The following is a 20,810-nucleotide window of genomic DNA, read 5'->3' as shown; positions in this document are numbered from 1 at the left end:
ATCTGCCAGCAGACAAATTAACATTACCATCTGTGTTGCTGTGCTCTATGTTGCTTGCATGGCTAAAAATACATTTATAATTTCAACAGCAACGTCTCTTTCTAGAAACAATATCCCACTTGCCACGAATAATCCACAGACCTCAGTGAATTCTCACGACTGAAGGACTAGTTTGTGCTGAGGATATAGCACATTTTTTCAATCATTTGTGCAAATTCTAGCAGAAATCTCAGAGATTAATATTCAGGACATACAAATAAATCTGTGCTGATGGCTAAAGGTAGGCAAATATGTTTATTTTTAAGGATAATCACCTTTATTGGCCAAGTATGTTACACACAAGGAATTTGTTTCTGGTACAGAACCGATGGCAGCCATCTGCGGCGCCACCTCAACCGATGGCTCTAACCATCAGGGGCAAAGGGGGGGTGTTCAGTGCCTTGCCCAACGACACTTCAACACGTGGCCTGCCGGCAGTGAGATTCGAACCTCCAACCTTCTGGTTGGGAAACGACTGCTCTACCCACCACACCACTGTCGCCTTATTTTTACTTTTACCAAATGCTATAATAGGAACTCAGTCTTCTGCTGAAATATGAGCTAGGATCCTAAATGTGCTGCAAATGAAGGCCAGGGACTTGTGACGGCAGTTTCCAACATAACAAATGTAATTTAACAGAAAGACGGTTCTTGAAGCCATGCCAACCTGCTCTTCAAAAACCAGATGCCAAATGTCTAAATAATTTCAGCTAGAATTTCACCAAAATCAACCCAAATTTCTCCTCACAAAAGATAATAACGTCTCTTGAGTGGCATTTTAACAGGCTATTCCAACTTACAGCAAAAAATAAACTCGCCTGAAGACAATGACAATCTCCTCTCTGTCTGATGTCACTTCCCATGTACAGGACGACTGCTATCTGCTACTGGCTTCTGCCAATAATAGCTCATCAAAACAACGCAGTCCTTCTTGGCATCAAATAAAGGCAGCGGTCCACGTCTGTGCCACTCAGTTGTCAATTAAGACTCCTCTTCACACTGACACTTGTGACTTGAAAGAAACAGTCGAGAATGTGATGAATTCGAGCCGACAGATGAGAAGGCAGTATGCTGTGTTGCAGTACCATAATGCGCTTGAGATATGGATAACAACTGACACCACTGGCAGGTCTTATGAAGTTTGATTTCATTTGTCAGGGTCTTCTACTTTGTCTTTCAGCTCACTCGCTCCCTCACTCTTCAATCATCATGGTAATAGCTCATTCTGATAGCCTGAAGACACTCACATTCACTTCCATTTAAAATGCGAACCCTCAAATATAGCAGGGAGTTGCTCTGGGCTACACATTAAAATGGCATGTGTTGCGCCTGATACTGTAAATTTATACATATAATTGCATGTAATATATGTATAAAAAGAAGTGTTGGATGTCCACAGGGTGTTCTGATGTCTGAAAATCACATCATGTTAATTTGTATCACATAAAGCAAAAAATGACAGAGAAATAAGCATCAGCCTTGGTATTTGATCACTAAGTAGACAAATGGAGCAGTAAGTGTCCAAGCCTGTCTCAGCGAATACCTTACATGCTTGTCTCCAGACGACTGCATGACGCTAATTCCTGACTGAAACACTCCTCCTGCATACCCCTAATCCTGCCTGTGAAATGTGACAAGATCATTCTTTAGGCCTGCTTTACTCTGAATAATCTGCCCATCACAGACATTCATCCCAACCTGCACAGTGCTTCCAATGTCATAACACGCTACCTGTACATTTTCACCCCAGCTTAGGCTCCAAAAATTAAATCTAGACAAGTAAATGTGAGGGATCAGCATCTAGTGCTGCATGTGTACAGATGCAGAGAAGGGTGAGTTTGCACCACATTGCTTGTGGCGCCTTTTTAACTCTTTGGAGAATCAACAAAAATACAGTAAGTTGAAAGTTAGTTTTTAGTTGATTAACTGATCAGTTGATGGACAAAAATGCATAAACAATTCTGATCACTAGAAATTTATCAGGCAAAAAAACCCATCCATTCATTCATTAGCCATAACCTGTGTATCCTTTAGAGGGTCGTGGGGAGCTGGAAGCGATCCCAGCTGACTTTGGATGAAGGGCAAAAGGTGGGTTATACCCTGGACAGGTCACCAGTCTATCATGGGGCTTTAACCAAAGCATGACATTTTTTTCTGTTTCCAGCTTCTCAAATGTGAGAATTTCCTTCATTTTTTTCTGCTTTATATCCTTGTATCCTGAATAGCGTTGGGTTTGGAACTGCTGATCAGACATTAAGCTTTAACATTAAGCACTTTCACCATTTTCTGACAAAGAATGAATGAATCAATCAAAGAAATACTCAACAGAATCATCAATAACAAAATCACTAGTCGCCACCCTAATCAAAGCAAACACAATCAAAGCAGGCCCCTACACTTTGATGCCGCTCAAAGCAGAAAACCAATGAGTGCACTCCTTGTTTTCCTGAAGATAACAGACAAGTACAAGTAGATTTTGCAGCAGTTTCTTGAAGTTTCCTCAAAGTTCGAACCACTAATATGGCAGCTGTCAGGTTAAATTGCACCACTGATTCTAGTGCTAACAGGGAGCATAGGTGAAGTTAACTCTCCTCTACAGCATGACTACAACCTGCCAGGAATCTCACCTACCTGATGACAAGTGGACGACAGCATATAATCTTCATAAGCTTTGCTTCCTACTCCTGACCAGCTTTAACTAATTGAGGAGACAAAGTGAAAAAGACCCTTCACCGCTGTGATCTTGGCTGCACCTCAACATTTCTAACTCTTTCCGTCATGCTGTGCTCCCGTCGGCTGACTTCCGGCAAGACACAGAGATCTTCATGTCAGCTCCAAGCTGAGCTCTTGCAAATGAAGTCAGAGGAATGTGTACAACTTCTAAGTATCTGAAACGTCCTGTCTTAAACACATAATATCCGTAATACTTCCTGACATACTCTCCTATAACCTCTTATTCTGTGCCAGCTTCTGTGGGGCCTTTTCTCCCCTCTCGGACGCAGAAGAAAAGCAGTCTATTTTCTTGTCATACTTGGTTGAAAGGCGACTCTCAACTTGGAGTCTAATTTCCTGCACTTTAAAGACAGTCCACATGCAAGGTGCATTACCATGCTATCAAGGTGATGGGAGCAATTTCAAACTGTCAGTCAGTCATGGAAATATCAGAGACTTAATGTCTACTGCAATCTGTCAAGGCTCCTGTGAAGTGGTGGAGAGCATAATCTGAGTCTTATTCACTCAACACCATTTACTTGTCAGTGTAGCTCTGTTTTACTCTGGATGGTAGTTCACGATGAGATGACGATATAATATAGGCATATACAGACAGGAGACAAATGAAAGGAAAAACCTGAATAGATGAGTGGTCTCTTCCAGGATGACAGTGCCTCCATCTGTAAAACATGAGGGGTCACTGAACAGTTTGATGAGCACGAAAATGATATGAATCGTAAGCTATGGCCTTCACATTCACCAGATATCAACCCCATTTAACACTATGGGAGATTTTAGACCAAAGTGTTAGACACATCATCAAAACACCAAATGAAGGGATATCTGTTGGAAGAATGGTGTTCATCTCTCCACTAGAGCTCAGAGACTTGTAGAATCAGTGCCAAGCATGGGCAGATCCAGGGGGTGGCAGGAAACCACTGTGCAGCAGTGATGACCACACCAGGAGCCAGCCAGCCAAAGTTAGCCAAAAAAAGCACTGTGTGTATCTCATAGAACTATGGGTTTAATTTACTTCTTAAATTTCTCAATTGAGCCATCCCTCTTCGAGTCTGTGCCCCAGCAACGCCACCCCACCCAAAATTTTCTAGCTCCACCCCTGATGCCAAAGTGCACTGAAGCTGTTCTGGTCGCACATGGTGGCCCAGCACCTTACTTATCTTTAATTTGTCACCTGTCTGTATATATAGTTAAATGAAGACATCAAAGTGTGGCAGGTTTTAAAAATATATATGGAGAAAAAAGAAGACAATGTACAGCTGCTGCACATCAACAGCGAGCAGCTACATTAAAAATTCCATAGGTATTATAGCCTGAGTATCAAACTGCTGCATCTCATGATCCTACAGTTCTTGCCTCACAGACAGCAGTTAGTTAAGGCTGTTAATTTCCTGATAGACGCACCACTCTGGGTGACACACTGGGTGACACACTGGGGTTGTACTTAACTATTATTAATGTGACAGGCCTCAGTGCAAAGCAAATCAATTAAACAAGAGCAATCACCATAGTCTGGATAACGGCCTTTTAAGGCTGTTTTCATGTGACAAGGAGGTCCTCGATCCAGGCCTTTGCACAGGGACCTGACAGGTCAAGAAAGCGACATGAAACAATAGCACCTTCTAACCATCATCTCCCCTTTTTACCTGTCACATCCAGTCAGCTTGTGCTGACGTGGCGCCCCCTGTCCCGGCTGCCACGAGGTGAATTTTCATGTCATGTCAAGGGAATTTCGTATTCCATTTGCTCGACATTATAATACCACATTTATCAACCATATCCTTTTTTTGAAAGCTATATGTCAAGGGCTTTTGCACCTGAGTTTTTGTCGCTTTTCTAATAGTTTCAGTTACAGGTCCTTTGTGATGTTTTTAATGTACATGAGCAAGTCTAAGGAGAGCAGAATAATAGGACTGCTGCAGTGACTTACCTTCAGTGAGTGAAATTTCCACTGCTGCCTGCAACCTCCAAAGTGCCTGAAAAAGATAAGCAGATATCACAAAAATATTACTTTTAGGCTTCATCATGAGATCAGTTAATTTAATAAAACAAATACTGAAAAAAGTTCAAAAGTTGATTCAAAACAAACTGAATTTGATCCCTGCAGTGCAGATTAACTATCAGACTGCAGAGCTGAATTATAGAATACACAATATACAATTATACATTACAAAACAGTCATAATAGCAGTTCACGTCACTGAAACGTTATCGTTATACTCAGTATGTAATCAACTCCAAGCTGTTTATAACGCACACAAGGTGTTCTTTTGCACAGACAAACAAATAAAGACCAAATATTAAAATCTGTTTAAAAAGTCCTGCAGGAGGATGGAGGATCATCTCGTGCACCGGTTTGGCGTATTTAGATTTTATATGATCTTAAATAAATTCTAAGAAAACACCTTAAGAAGCAAAAACATAACTTTGACCTTGCAAGAACTAAAAAGAGATTCTGAAAACAATTTATACTTGTTGCCAACTCCTATGGTGTTTACCCAGTGTTTGGTTTATTGTCTTCTTTGGCCGGGGACAAGGGTAAAGATAAGGACATTCAATGGCTAACAGTATAAGAAAACAAAAAAATGCTTTTAAAGGACCATTACTGTGTTTTCAAATGTTTAATTAAAGACTGTGATTGACTGTGCTCAATAAAGAAACTATGTTGCAGTGAACCTGGAGTTCTGTTATCTTTTCCTTCATGACAGTGTGAGCTCTAAGGGAATTTTAAGAAAGGAAAAACAGACATAAATGATTTAATTTAATTAAAATATTAATTCTGAACCATTAAAAACCTTTAAACCCCAGATAGAAGCTTATGGTCTCTATAATCACTGACTTGAGGATCCCAGCCCTGCTTGTAAACACTTGTATTTGCACGGTTTCTGGGTGATTCATAAACGTGTCCTTGTGTGAAATACTAGCGGGACACATCAAGCTTTCTGCTTAAAAGTAATGAATTACGGCGACGAAAAAATGTGCAGCCATTTAAGGGTAAAGCCGAGAATTTGGTGTCTGCTGCAGCGAGCCATCCATCATGTCCACAATAAAGGAGTTTTTGCCTGACGCTCGAAATTTATGGTCGCCCTTCTCTGCCCTAATAACTCAGAGCCTGACAGCCATTGCCGAAAACAGCACTCTGTTATCAATCAAAAAACACTTGCATATGTTTAACTTTCGCCTGATCAGCAAGACATTTATAGGCTATTGAGTAATAAGATAAGTGGGTCTATTTCGATTTAAAGAAACGTGGAAGTCTTAATGATTAATGGCAGGCACAAGAGGCGTTTTTAAGCACTTTTAGAATAAAAAGAAGAGATATTTGGCTTGAATGTCGAGGAAATATGGAGGAATGGTTTTAATTTCCAAAACAAAAACATTTGAGAAATGACATGGTCCTGAATAAATATCAGTAGCGGAATTAATGCTCTGTAATAATAATAATAATAATAATAATAATCCTCAGTGCTCAATTAGGCAACCAACAGTTTGGAATTTTACCAGACCAGAGGCCTAAATGATAAGGGAGAAGCGAGTGGGAGGGACACGTCACTTCTCTGCACTTCTCCTCGATTCACTTTACAGTAGTTGACCTGAATCTGACTGAGAAGAATCAAAGAAAGAAAGAAAAAACATCTGCAGACAGCTGACACATAACTGGCTGCAGGACAGACAACTGACACATGACAGGCTGCGTGACTGAGGGAGAAGGTATCAGAAAATGTGGAACATGGCGATGAAGATCGGCGCATCTCGCTTGATTGTTTTTCTTCTCTTTGAATTCAATGATGACACGCTGTGGGTACAAAAACTCACTCCTGTGCAAATGTTTTACACACCAGACATTCTGGGCGGTTTAGTAATTGCAGTCAAGTTATTCATATGAAAATCACAAACTTTAAGTTAGAAGAAGGATTGTAAATGCGCAGTAATTTGCTAGATGTGCCCGTTTGCCCAGTGCTTTACAATAAATGCATATTTGACCACCGCGTGGAATAAAACCGTGTTAATACAATGCATCTTGTGCTTAGAAGACATAAGGAGGTTTTGGTCAGCTTTATGTCCTGGTTATCCTGATCCACCTTCCAAAAATCACACAGGGCGCAGGGGCGGCGCATGCGTCAAAGTGCCAATTACGTAAAGACGCTTATAAAAACTCAAGAAAAAAAAAATCTAAAGCGCTCTGAGAGAGTGAGATATGACAGACACCCGTTGTGAGGAGGAAACGTGACATTCCTTCGACACTCCAATCACCTCGGGATCTCTTTTTGATTGGGGGATGACAAAGGCTGCGATCTGTGGACATATTGAGGTAGTGCTGGAGAGGAGGCGGAGTGATATCTCCTGCACACGACGCATGTAAACAGAATCCGCTCTCGGACCCGTAGCCACACTGTCAGAGCGCAGCTGGGGAGGAAGCAACGCGGCTGAGAAAGGCACGGATTCCGCTCATACACTCCGCGTCTCTTAAGGATTTAACATTGTTTCTTTAAACTTCTGGCAGAGGCTTTAACCGTCTGACGTTTTCAGTGCTGGCTTTATTTACTCTACACATGTATTTCTCAGCCATTTCCACGAGAATTGGGTCATGATCACATCGCCCACGGTCTCTGTCCTGAGAAATAGCACCAATCCAGCGTGGGAGAGCGGCTCCTCGGGGGAGAAGGGCGCAGTGAAGATCAGCCAGCTATCCGTCTACAGCTCAGTTTCTCCCGCAGACCCTTCTCGCCAAGCCAGTCGTCTTCCCATAAAGATTTTGAAAATGCTCACGGCTCGGGCGGGACACATTTTACACCCGGAATACCTTCAGCCTTTACCGTCCACCCCTGTCAGTCCCATCGAGGTAAGCATGTTTTTTGTGAAAACGTTTGCGCACACTGGCACAAATTCGCTTCAGTGTTTCACTCTCAACATCGCTGGACACCAAAGCATCAAACCCGCAGTCACTGGGTGAATTCTATGGACAAATTAGAATAAATAACTAAAGGTTTTATTTAGACCGTGTGATTAATTTGACGACAGAATAACCCCGAAAACTCTCAATGTAATTTTTAGACCTGATTCCGAGTTGGTGCCTCAGATTTTTGGTGAGCTTGATTCTCTGCGTTAAATAATAAACGGAAGTGTTGGATTTAGATTCATTTAATACATGAATACTGTTTTTGTAGCAAACTGACGAACATGTTTGTAATGTCCTTTTTGATGCGTGGCAGTTGTACAGTCTTCTATCATATGTAAACCTGCATTGTCTGCACGTCCTCTCTTTACTTGCCAGCATTCTACCGAGTTGTTTTGAGTTTCATCCCGAGATAGGATTATGCGCAATGCGTAAACCTTGTGCGTATTTGCAAAAAAACATTATATATACACGTGCTTTTATGAATTTCAGTAATTGTGTTTTGTCTATTTCACAGCTGGATGCCAAGAAAAGTCCACTGGCTCTTTTGGCTCAAACGTGCTCTCAGATTGGCAAACCGGACCCGCCGTCCTCCTCCAAATTGTCATCTGTGACCTCAAATGGATCTAGTGACAAGGAGGCGAAATCTGGTCCGCTGAAAATGAGCGACATCGGAGCCGACGACAAATCAAGCTTCAAACCTTACTCCAAATCATCGGAGAAGAAGGACTCCAGCAGCAGCATCAGTGGAGATAAAACCAGTTTCCGGGTGCCTAGCGCCACCTGCCAGCCGTTTACCCCCAGGACAGGCAGCCCCAGCTCCTGCACCTCAGTTTCCCCACTCCCGTCTGAAGGCAAAGCGGGAGACAAGGAGGAAAAGAAGGAGTCTGATAGCAATAAAAATAGCACGACTGAGAGCAATGGCAGCCATCGGATAAGTGGAATTACCTCTGATGGCAGCCAGCATCAGGAGAGCACATCTGGATCCAAGACTGTTACATCAGACTCAGCGTCTGTAACGTCCTCATCCTCCTCCATCCTCGGCTCGGGACTGGTGGCCCCCGTTTCCCCGTATAAGCCCGGCCATACAGTTTTCCCCTTACCACCTGCTGGTATTTCCTATCCTGGAAGTTTAGCAGGTGCCTATGCAGGTTACCCCCAGCCGTTCCTCCCTCCTGGAATGACCCTTGACCCCACAAAATCCAGCAGCCAGCTTTTAAGCGCACAGTTCGCTGCTGCCAGCTCACTGGGATGCAGTAAAGCGGGAACGAGTCCCATAGCTGGAGCATCCCCGCCTTCACTAATGTCTGCTAGTCTGTGCCGAGACCCCTACTGCCTGAGCTATCACTGCACAAGCCATTTGTCTGGTGCATCCAGCGCCAACTGCGCACATGACTCTGCGGCTGCTGCTGCGGCCGCCACCGCGCTCAAATCTGGATATCCGCTAATGTACCCGACGCACCCGCTACACAGCGTGCACTCCTCGGCCCCGTCTTTCAGCGGACATCCCTTATATCCTTATGGGTTTGTGCTGCCCAATGACCCTCTGCCGCACGCGTGTAACTGGGTGTCTGCTAACGGACCTTGCGACAAGCGCTTTTCCTCCTCCGAGGAGCTCCTCAGCCACTTGCGGACTCATACGGCCTTTGCAGGTACGGAGAAGCTGTTATCTGGGTACCCGGGGTCATCTCTCGCTAACGCCGCTGCCGCTGCCGCTATGGCTTGTCATATGCACATGCCTCCTAGTGGCAGCCCAGGCAGCCCCAGTACGCTGGCTCTCAGGGGCCCCCATCACCCCCTCGGACTAGGCAGCCGTTATCACCCTTATTCAAAGAGCCCCCTTCCCACTCCAGGGGCCCCTGTCCCGGTGCCCGCGGCCACCGGGCCATATTACTCCCCGTATGCCTTGTATGGACAAAGACTGACAACAGCCTCGGCCTTAGGATATCAGTAGAGACAAAGAATTATACGTTTATAAAGGAGATTTAGGCCCAGTGAATTTTATATTGTACTTCATGCAGGGACTGAAGCCAAGTGGGGAAAAGTGTATTTATTTGCGATAGCTTCAAGCGTGGCTGAAATAAAAAATGATTATAATATAACTTTGAAAAGACTCAATGTGCATTATTTTACACAGGGTTATTTTACCTGTTGTGCATGAAAGAGCTGTTTCTCCAGAACATTTTTATTAAGCAATAACGTGGATTGTATTCCTAATGCTAAATCAGATGTTAGTCATGTAAACGTTTTTGTTTTGTTTTTATCTTCAGACATTTTAGAGGGCGGCTTGAGTGATTTGACAGAATGATGGATGTGGAAAATCAATCTGAGCAGCTTCTTCAAAACTGTCCTTGATTTATGTTGTGGGGGGGTGAAGCCGGCTTTTCCTTTTTACCTGGTTGCAGTGTCACACAGCTGTGAAACTGTTTCAAGAGGCTTATTTTCATTTTTAGGGATGACACTTAAAAATACACATTTACCCTTATGCATAAACTGAGTTAGGTCAAATGGAGTTTAAAAAAAGTTGTAATAAGAGGAATTTCTTGAGTTTATTTGTTTCTACTCAGATTTGTGTGTGTGTGTGTGTGTGTTATGTGCAATAGGATCATATAGACATGTGAAAGCTTTTTTTTCTTAAATCAGAAACATATGTTTAATTGATCCATATTTTGTTTCTGAGGCTATAGTAAAGACAAAGGCATTAATTTAAATTTACCAAGAATAATCATGGCAAAATCCAATTTGTTGCCTTTTGTAACTTTGGTTTTTGTCTTTTTATGTTTTAGTGCTGCCTGAGTTTTGCAAGGGGCCTACAGATGGAGAACTAATTACATAAATGCAGAAGCACTGCATGTTTCTATATTTAATACAAGGTCATATCCTAGATGAGTGAGGTTCTGTAAACATGTATGCTTTTATTTTATTGACTTGTGGGGACAAGAAGCTAAAACCACTTAATGTCTTGCTGCTGGAGCTACACCATGTGCAGTGTGTGTACTCAGATGCACTCTCTCTTGGGCTCATCAAAACATGCTGAATCTTCTCAATCATCAGGTCATGGGTTATTATTTCATTAACGAAGACAAACGAGCCGCTGCTATTACTGGAGAGCTGGCTAAACAAAGATTTACGATGACACCAGATGCGAGATGTTTCCACAGCTTCTGCGATCGCTGTAATGAAGCCGTGAAGCAGAGAGCATGAAATAAAGCAAGGCCTAACTATTTAATCAGCCCCTTAAAACAAATCAACTAAATCAAGCCAATGGTGTCATTATCCATCCTCAGTAAATCAGGCCGTTCTCCAGCAATAAAATCACCATCATTAACCGTCAGATGGCATATTCATCAGATCCACCCATCCATGTAGAGCAGTCCTAAACATAGCTCAGTGATAGATGATAATAAAGCCCCTTATCCACACTGCAGCCAGTCAGCCATGAAGGATCATATGTAATGCATGGTTTTCATGTACAGACAGCACATCAATGCGATTATGAACAACTGGGATTAAGCTCTATGAGCATCATTTCTAACCATTTAACTGATGTGTGACACTGTAGTATATAACATCACATATTCTCTAATGTACGAGTAGATAAACCAGTCATTATTCAGAAGGTTTAATTTCATAGTATCAGCTGGTGCATTCTTTTGAATCTCGGGAAGCACTAGAGCATCTGTGCTAGTTACATGTGGAAATTAATATTTAACTAGCATGTCTTGGATTGCACGGTGCTGCTTGTTGTGTGATACTCCTGTTTTATCTATTTAAAGTATATTTTCTAGTGATGGATTTTATAATATTAAGTTTGTTTAGCTTACACAGGGAGTCTCACTTAAATCAACAACTCTTTTTAAAAATCTAATAACAAATCACAAGTGATATGAGTCAGCACTTAGTTTAGTTGTATTGAAATTTAATACATGTTTATAATGTACTATATTGAGACACACATGTTTATGAATGTATTTGTCTGTAACAATAACTCCTCATGGACACTCCTTATGTGGAGGCTGCCATATAAACATAGATGAATGACAATGTAGTAAAACACTGTTAAAAAAGGTCTTTATAGGAGAAGTTATAATTCTTGACAAATATTGTACTATAAACCATTTGTTACTAGTTCTCATACTGCTTATAATTACTGAAAGGGAGGTGGGTAAACTAAAGTGTTACAGTGTCTCTAACGTGTTGCTATTATTAAATAAATACAGTATGTCATGAACTTGGACAGCAAGGCTTATAAGTGAAAACAAACTGTAGGGATGATGTTTTGGTAAATGAAATTCAATGCTAATCCACAATACATTAAACAATAATGTATTGTTCTGTTTGTAAAAATGAAGAAGTTGCTCAGTTCCACCACAAGAATCATTTCTGAATTTTTAGGTTACTATTGAAGTGGGTTTAAATTAGTTTAGTATACAGTTATATTACCATTTGGTAATGCACAAGACTGGGAACATCAGTTTAAAGTCTTTGGAATTTAGAATTTATAAAACATTTAAAGACCTCTAGACCAGAGGTCAGTGGGGACAGATGATGCATCATGTGAGTGGAGGTAATGTCTCTCTACTGGATTTACTGGCTTCATAAACAGTAGGGTGATAAATGAAGGGAAAACCAACATGAAATGTCTTAGTAAGGTGTCAGGCCACCATGTGCCACCAGAGCAGCTTCAGTGCTCCTTGGCATTGACTTTACACGTTTTTCTAATGGAGGGATGAACACCATTCTTCCAAAGGATATGTATGCCCTCATTTGGTGTTTTGATGGTGGTGGTGGAGACACCATCTAACACATTGCTCCAAAATCTCCCATAGGTGTTCAGCTGTGTTGAGGTCTGGTGACTGAAGGCCATAGCATATGATTCACACCATTTTAATACTCTTCAACCAATTCAGTGGCCCGTTTGAGCCATGTGGATGGGGGCACTGTCATCCTGGAAGTTTTCCTTTCATTCGTCACCCATCTACACAACAATCCTAGTATGGTATAGTCTGTCAGTCTTCTCCTCTTCACATCTTTCTCACAAGTTTGATGTGAAATACCACCAGTACATGAGACGCTGGATGACTTTGTGACCCCATGCTGAGTCACACAGATGGACCCACCTGTTCTACTTTAACCTGCAGCATGAAGAAGATTTGTGGCCTTTCACCTGAGGGGTAACAGGTCCAAACAGCAAAGGCCCATTGCAGACACATGTTATTGTTAAAATGGTCCCTTTTGCACAGCTGCGTGCCATGTGTCCATGTGTGTTTGTTATGGTTGAAGGCCGTGGACATCACCACTATGCTGAGCTGATATTTCTTCAAAAATGCTAAACAGGTCATGTATGAGAACACACTTTTCACAAATCAGACCTGATGAAGCCTCTTGGATGAGAGGTGAAATGTCTTCGACCTAAAAACTTAGTCCAGTTGATTTTTCTTTTTTTCAGCTTACTATGACCTGGATGACTGAGAATCTGCGCAGACACTTTTCACAAATAGGTTCATGCATCAAATAGACACGTGAACCAGCTTTCAAACACTTGTTATGCATGTTGTAGCTATATAATGAATTTAACACCCTTTTGTCAGCAATGTTAACAATCCAATCAAGGGATTTCCCTGTTGGTACATGAACTTCTCCTGCTTTGAATAAACCTTCCTCAGTGCTTATGTACTCTGGAAAGGCAGAAGGAGCTTTGTTTACAGATGCAAAAGAAAATCAATGACCTTTTGCATGTTCAATCAGTTGAGAAGTGTGTCTTCCATCATCCTGTGAAACAGTGTGGTTTATTTTTGCAGGAGAAAAGCTTGTGCTCCTCCAGACAAGCCCCATATTTATCATCACTCCATCATTTCCTCCCTTTGACAAGCAAAGTAAATAGTAAGAATGCAAAGCTTAAGCTGGGTTTTCTGAGCGGCTGACCTTGGGATCTTGTCTTTTTCTATTAAGTCTAGTGAGGCATCATAAAATTCAGGAAGTGAGCTTGGTACACTGAGATTATCTTAATGTGGATAACTTGTGTGCATTCAGTATACTCACAATAAAGTGTCTTTTTGAGTTATAAGCCAGCGGATGGGGAAACTGCGAAAAGGAGAATTTTCCCTTGAAGAAAGCCTGTCAACACACAAAGCAAAGGAAAGAACAACAGTGAGTTAAACAGTGGGCCCTTGTCTTTCAGTGCTCAACATGCCCTATAATTTACACACCACTGACAGGGGCCATTTTGAAGTCTGTCATAGGCAGCAAACGTTTCGTCTCCAAATGTCTTGCTCACAGTGAGCAGACTCCTGCTAGAGTCTGGGTGATTAATGACTTATGGCCTTATTGTGCGGAGGTGGCTAATTAACTACAGGCTGACTGAAAAGGCACACTAAGAAAACCCGCCTCTGATAACCTTAACTTTTTCCCTCCTCGTCTTGGCATGTGGAAGCTCTTACTGACAAATGTGCAAGGAGCAGACTAACGTTGAGCAAGATGAATGGCCTCTGAGAACAGTAAACAGCCTCTAATTTAACTGCGTTTAAATGTATGACACACTGGCATTGTGCTTCTATGCTGTTCGTGCTTTCTGGTTGGGAAACGCAGCCAAAGTTTTCCCCCGCTGTTGGTTTAAAATTAGGCTTGGCATATTCATGGAGGGACTTTCAGGATACTCGGGCTGGCAAACATGTGTTCATTGCCTCTTTAAGTTTTCCGCAGTCCCTTCAGCCTGACGTTCTGAGACAAAGACAATCAGTTTCTTGAGCAAACTGAGCAGGAAGCCAATGTGAAGGGGGATCTGATACAGTCATAAGGAAATAAAATACAGCACTTTAGTGGAGCCAGCAGAGGACGCAGACAAAGAAAACATTATGTTGCACACCAGCATTAAAACCAAAGCACCACAAGCTGTTCCTTAAGGTCAGCGGCTCGTTGTACTAGTCACACGACTGGCCAGAAATCGTGTAGCCATCCTCTCCACTTTATCTCTCCCTTTATTAGGTTTGTTAACATACTGTATTGCCATGTTTGCAGTCATGTCGACAGGCTAACTTAATCAAGTTACTATCGAACTCATGTGCTTTGCCCAGTGCGACAGTTTTAGTACCAGAATTATTGCCTTGACCTATGAGGGGAAATTGGCTGTGAACACAACTTGGAGAATTTTCTTCCTAGTGAAAAAGATAGTTTCTAGAATAGTGACAATGATGGAAAAATAGAGAGAAGCAAAAATCTTCCCTCAATAATGTTTCAAATGAAAAATGCCATGTGGACCCAAAGTGGTGCAAAATGCATAATGCCAGCTGGCAGACCATTACAGGTGATGGACATTTCACTTACCAAAGTCAAATATAACAGACTGCTCTTCATTAATATACAGGAAGGACTGCAGAATCGAGCCTGCCATCTGGTTAAATCGGCAGAGTAATCTACAGCTTGTGATTAGGGCAGAGGAGCAGGGTTTCTCTTTAATCTTTTTCTGTTTAAAAAAAATTTCCATCTGCACCATGTGGCACATCATTTTTCTTTAAGACAAATGGACTTTTTCTGTATGATCCAAAATTAGATCAACAGAAAACAATCAATCTTGTGAAGGGCCTGGGAAAAGAATTGAGAGTTATTTTGTTTTCCCTCCTCGTCTTCAGCATCTCACCTCTCACTTTTCATCGCATGACTGGCTTTGCAGCCATCAGCATTCTTCCCGTGATGCTCTCTGCTCAGCGCCATCACGTGGTGTATACCGATCCCTGGACTAATGATGAATATGAAAATGTGTCTTAATGTAGTGATCCCTTTTCTGCTTTGTTCCCTGTGGCACTTCACAACAGATGGTGACCTGTGAGAGTCGGTGACACCAGAACCGAAATCTGCACTGAGGCAAAAAAAAAAAAGACAAAATAATACTTCAAGGCATCCTGTCTGCAAATTAGTGAGATGACACAACTGTCAGGTGCCAGCCTCCTGTGACAGTTGTGCACCCCCGTCCCGCCACATTACAGGAGCAGCGATGCTTTCACTGCACGACAAAAGGGAAATGAGTGCATGTTTTTTTATAGGAGACCTGTCTGTCAGCTGGCTCTGAAGTCATAACAAATCACCAGCACTCAGCTGAGACTGAACATTCAGGGCGTCAGGAGGAAGACGGATGACCTGCAGGTCTTTGAAGTGCTCTGGCAGTTTAGATGGCTCAGCGGTGCTGACAGAGAAATATACACAACAGAGCAACCAATAATGAGAACATTAAACATTCCAGCCCCCTTACAGGCTGACAAAAACAGCCTGGCCCCACATCAATCATCTGCTGAGACATAACCTTGACAATTAGTTCCCTCTGATACTCCCCATAACCCCTGGGCCTGCACTGCAGTGGGGCTCCACTTAAGGAGGAGAAAACCAAAGAGCTTAATCTAATACCTTAATTCTGATTGATAAAAACAAAGTAGCGACAGGGACTGCAATACATCGTTGCAACAAATGATGGATTCCGAATCAGTTGGCAGGCACTTTGTAAAGTAACGACTCTCCGGGGATAGATGTGAAAATAGAAAAATGCACATACTGTGGTTCAATTATTTTCCTAGCTGCCTCCAAAGATGTTTCAGCTCAGAACACAAAAATGTATCCAGCATATGTTTATGGCGCTGCCTGCGCAAATATGTGTTTTCATGACACCCCACAGACATCTGGAAACCATATACAGTAAATACTTGTAGCAGAGCCAACACTTACATTTCAATGTAACTCAAGGCATAGATCAGCATAACACATGAATAGTCCTTTAGTGTGTGCATAACGAGGTTACATATCTTCCATCTGTATCTGTGTAAACACGTGCTAAATGTCAAGTCTGCTATTAAAAACTCTATAAATTCTGCTCACTAAAAGACTAAAGATCATTAATGTTAAATAAATGACTCCAGTGCTTTCTGTTTTGGGTGCACTCCTCATTAACCATGTACAGAATATTCTTTAGTCTTGCCTGCAGTCCACCCTCCAAATCCAGAGCAGCTGACCCTCCAAAAAAAGCAAGAGGCCATACTGTCAACACTCTGTTCACTCTAACTGTGTAGTTACCATATGACAAATGAGCCATGTGAAATGACATTTCCCTTTTGCCTTCACACCTGTAGAGAAAAAGCAAAGCATCTGACAGATGGATGGATGGCAGGACTTCAGAACTACTGTATCTCCTTCTCATTTAGTGAAAAGCCAGCACAATGATTGTTTACAAAAACTACCTGAGACGGAGCTGTAGAGCTCCAAGCCCAGAGGATGATAAATGACTTCGCTAACCCTGTGGGACTTCAGACCCAAATGAGGATGGAGCTAATTGCCGTGCGAAATACTTTGGCATGAATGGAAAGAAAATGCAGGAGAGCGGCGGCCAAAAAAGGGCCCAGTTGCTCTGCTGTTGGCTTTGCTTACAAGAGTTCACTGGCTGTCCATAAATCATGAACTGCTTACAGCTGAAACTGGCCTTAGTCATCAACATGCAATAGACAGAGTGACAGATTCCATCCTGACTACATTAGCCCCCGGTTCAAACGAGGCTCCTTTTTTTAAACTCTCCTACGAAGCTCGCAGGAAATGAGAACCAGATGGCTGCGGATTTCTGTGTATAATATAAAGCTGAGCTCGTATGGAAGAAAAAGTCCCAAAAAAGCATATACATTGTTGAAGGAAATGACAGGGGTCAATTTGAAGTATCCTGGGTTTTTGATATCCTTTAAATAGTGCTTCAGACATAGCTTTATCCTGAGGCTATGATCTGCAGAGCATTACTCATTTTCAGCTGACAGGAGACCTGAAATGTGGTTTCAGTCTGTGTTCCACCCACACAGGTGAGCCCAAGTGCAAGCGCTACAGTCATTCCTAGCTACATTCATGATTTCTGAACTCCACTAGTGAACTAGACAGCACTTGGAAAGCACCTCCACAAATGGTACAAAAAACTTTTTAATAGCAATAGGATCCAGATCTACATCAAAAATAATCATAGTAGTGACAGACAATAATAGGATACATGTGTCAGATTATTCAAGTAAGGGTAGTAGTCGAGAGGAACTAATGAATAGGTGAAAATGTTTAAAGGTACTCAACTCACAATGTTAGGAGATCATTTTTTAAAATTCCTATATGGGCTAAAGTCCATTTCAATGTTTATTCAATTCGGTTGTGTGTTCTAAGTGTATCTGATGAGTTAAGAGATCATTTAAGAAAACCTAAAAGGACAAAGCTGGCAACATTCAATATTTTTATTATATTCTATAAATCCCACCAAAAGACCAAAACTAACAAAGTGTAAGCCCGTCTCTCACCCTCAGTCAACCTGATACTCCAGTGGTTCCCCATGAAGACCAAAGTCTTTCTAAATAAACCTACATTTTGTTAATTAAGTTAAATTATGTCCTAAAGCAGCAGGGCAGTGTAGTTTTTAGCAAACACTAGTCAAAACCAGAGTAAACACTGCACTTAGTAGCTGAAGATTTGGTGCAGTAGTGAGCTTTTACAGCAGCAGGACTGTGTGTGGGACGGACTCAAAATAAACTACAATGCCCTTCTTCACCACAATGAGGACACATTCTAACATTATTTAAACGGTCAGTCTACCATGAGTCTGTTTGGGATCAGGGCCAGGAATCGTCAAGGCGTCTCCTAGATATAACTAGAGCCAAGTGAAAAGCAGTGGAGAAAAGGATCCAAGTACGTTTACTCAGGTGCTGTACAATTTTGCGATATCTGTACTTCACTTGAGTATTTTCATTCTCTGCTGCTTAATACTATGACTTCACTATATTTTACAGGCAAATATTGTACGTTTTACTCCAGATCTGACACCTGGTGGGAAATTCACAAGCTACCCAGCCATAATTCAAAGTAAAATAATATAAGGTAGTTGATCATCAGCATACTTGGCATAACAGTTCATATGTTTATCAGTGTGGTCAGCTGCTCCTGGTGCCTCCTGGGGATTTTCCTAATGACTCCATTTTCAAATATAGTTAACGCCTTTAATTCCTAATAGGCAGAGGTTTTCAGCTGGTGAACTTTTTGCATGATTAGATCTTTAACGTGTTCCTTATGTAATCTATAGTGTACAGGCTATGAAGCACATTATACCCAGCTGGATAAGTACACATCAAAGAAACACCACAAAGAACCTCATGCTGACAAAGAGAGTTGCACTGCAGCAACAAATGGCTCCAATATAGTGGAAAGCAGTTTACAGAGCAAACCGAGTTTTTGTTTTTAATAAAGGGTGATTTATATATAGCTGTCTTCTCTCTTGATAAATCAGGTTTTACATACAGATAGAAGCTCTACCTTCTTGGAAAACCTTTTCCAATTTGTCAGCCTCTAAATCATTACATTGGCCTGATCAGCAGTTCTTTCTCTAGAAATGCATTGCCAATAAAGGAGAACCCTTCTAGAAAATGCTCAAAAAACACTTCAACTTTCTCGCTGGAAACTGTAACACACTGGAATCTCTTATTTGTGTTTGCTTTGCAATCATTCACCGAGATCAAAGCCCATGCTTAGGGCCTCGGTGTCAGTGTAAGACATTGATGACATCTCCCATTCACACTCTGTCTTCTCCTCACATCTCACATGCACTCAGTCGTCACATACACACAACAAAGAGAGACGCCCCGAGTTATCATCCATCAAACCGAGCCTTTTATGGCCCATCAAAAGACAATGAACTGCCAGAGTGAAAGGAGTATTTGCAACATGAAGTGACAGCGAATACTCCAGACACAGATTAAACAGTGTTAGGAATGACAGAGCAACATAATGTTTGAGTAATTTGTGCGAATTAGACATTATGATTCACTTTATGAAGGGAAGGAAGCTCAGATATGAGCACAGCACGGCCCCCGCTCTGATAGTTCAGGCATCTCAATTTACTTTGGTTTTGAACTATAGACTTCATATGGTTACAAACTGGAACGCTTCGCTTTCAAACAATGTCGAATGTCTTTAGCACCTCAGTTCTAAGGTATGAGCTACATGATGAGATAGAAAACAGACCTTCTAGGCTTATTTTCCCTCACAAACACCCCATTTATTCCATCTGCTATCAAAGCAAGGGATGCTTAAGAAAAAAGAAAGCTACTGGCAGCGCAGTACATCATTGTATACAGTAGACAACTTGCAACACACACCATCAACAACTCTTTGTATGCTACCTTCCATGGATTATTGCTCTCAAGTCAACCATCAAGCACTATGGGTATGGCAGTGCACTGTATGCACGTGGTGTCAACCACTACCTACAGTGTAGATTTTGCTGAAGCGTTCTGCAGAGGCTGAGGGCAAGGAGACACAGAGATGATTATACTGTATCCCGTCTTTCTGATTTACTGTGACAGCAGAAACTCCCTGCAGAACCATGTCGTCAGGTGCTAGGACTTGTGCTGTGTGCGATACTTGATAGGCCTCAGGCCTTCAGTCAAGACCTTGTGAGAGAGTCTCCAGAGATACTGCTGAGAACATTCAAATCCTCGTTACTAAATATACAACCACATATCTGCTAATGTTGAATGGAAACAGACCAATCATTACTGGCTTGAAAAGTAGCAGCTGATCATTTTTTCTAAAACTAGATGCCTAAAGGGGTAATCCACAAAATTCTTATTTTTTTATCCCTGCTGTGGAATTCTAAGTTTTGGGCCTTGATTTTCTTTATTACTTAGCAAGATATCTCAAAAACAAGGTGGCATTATACTGGACTGCATTATATTCTGAGGTGTTCCTAATATTCACACTCTCTCATATATGTAAATATACTATAGTCATCTAAGATGGTATTGTCCATTGACTGAACACACCTGATCCAGGTAATCAGCAGTGGGTAGGGCAGGGATAGTCAGAAAACAAGCTGGGGTGGTCCTTGAGGACCAGGATTGGCTGCCCCTGCTCTACTAGATGGTAATTCAACAGTCATTTCTCAGTGAGAAAATACTAAGAGACAAGACGCTGTCCTGCGCGGATGTATTCTAATTTTGTATGTACTATGGTGAAATCACATACTTAATCAGTGATTCACAGTTATCATTTGCAGTCAGGTGTGAGGATGGTGCAGACAGAGGTGCCATTAAAAATCTATCAATACTGCCTTGATGTGTAACCCTGTATATCCGGGCACTAAACAAACGCTT

At 41.8% G+C, this 20,810-nt stretch overlaps 1 protein-coding gene and 1 long non-coding RNA gene across 2 annotated transcripts in view; one reads left to right on the top strand and one right to left on the bottom strand.

The window, feature by feature from the left end:
• Window positions 1–3,394: 3,394 nt before the first annotated feature.
• LOC109962916 (uncharacterized) overlaps window positions 3,395–20,810 on the bottom strand; it is a 34,411-nt gene continuing 16,995 nt past the window's right edge. The window contains exons 4-6 of the long non-coding RNA XR_002275330.1: window positions 13,708–13,782; window positions 4,700–4,745; window positions 3,395–3,431 (exon numbers count right to left, since the gene is read on the bottom strand). This is a non-coding gene — a long non-coding RNA (uncharacterized LOC109962916). The remainder of the gene's footprint in view (window positions 3,432–4,699; window positions 4,746–13,707; window positions 13,783–20,810) is intronic.
• LOC109962913 (zinc finger protein 503) lies at window positions 6,975–9,734 on the top strand. Its single transcript, XM_020605061.1, has 2 exons — window positions 6,975–7,611; window positions 8,183–9,734. The coding sequence occupies exons 1-2, from the start codon at window positions 7,357–7,359 to the stop codon at window positions 9,617–9,619; spliced, it is 1,692 nt and encodes a 563-aa protein (XP_020460717.1). The 5' UTR covers window positions 6,975–7,356; the 3' UTR covers window positions 9,620–9,734.

This window comes from Monopterus albus, unplaced genomic scaffold, assembly GCF_001952655.1.
Source record: "Monopterus albus unplaced genomic scaffold, M_albus_1.0 scaffold69.1, whole genome shotgun sequence".
NCBI classification, from domain to species: domain Eukaryota; kingdom Metazoa; phylum Chordata; class Actinopteri; order Synbranchiformes; family Synbranchidae; genus Monopterus; species Monopterus albus.
The sequence above is the reverse complement of the archived record's forward strand: the minus strand, read 5'-3'. Positions and strand labels throughout refer to the sequence as shown.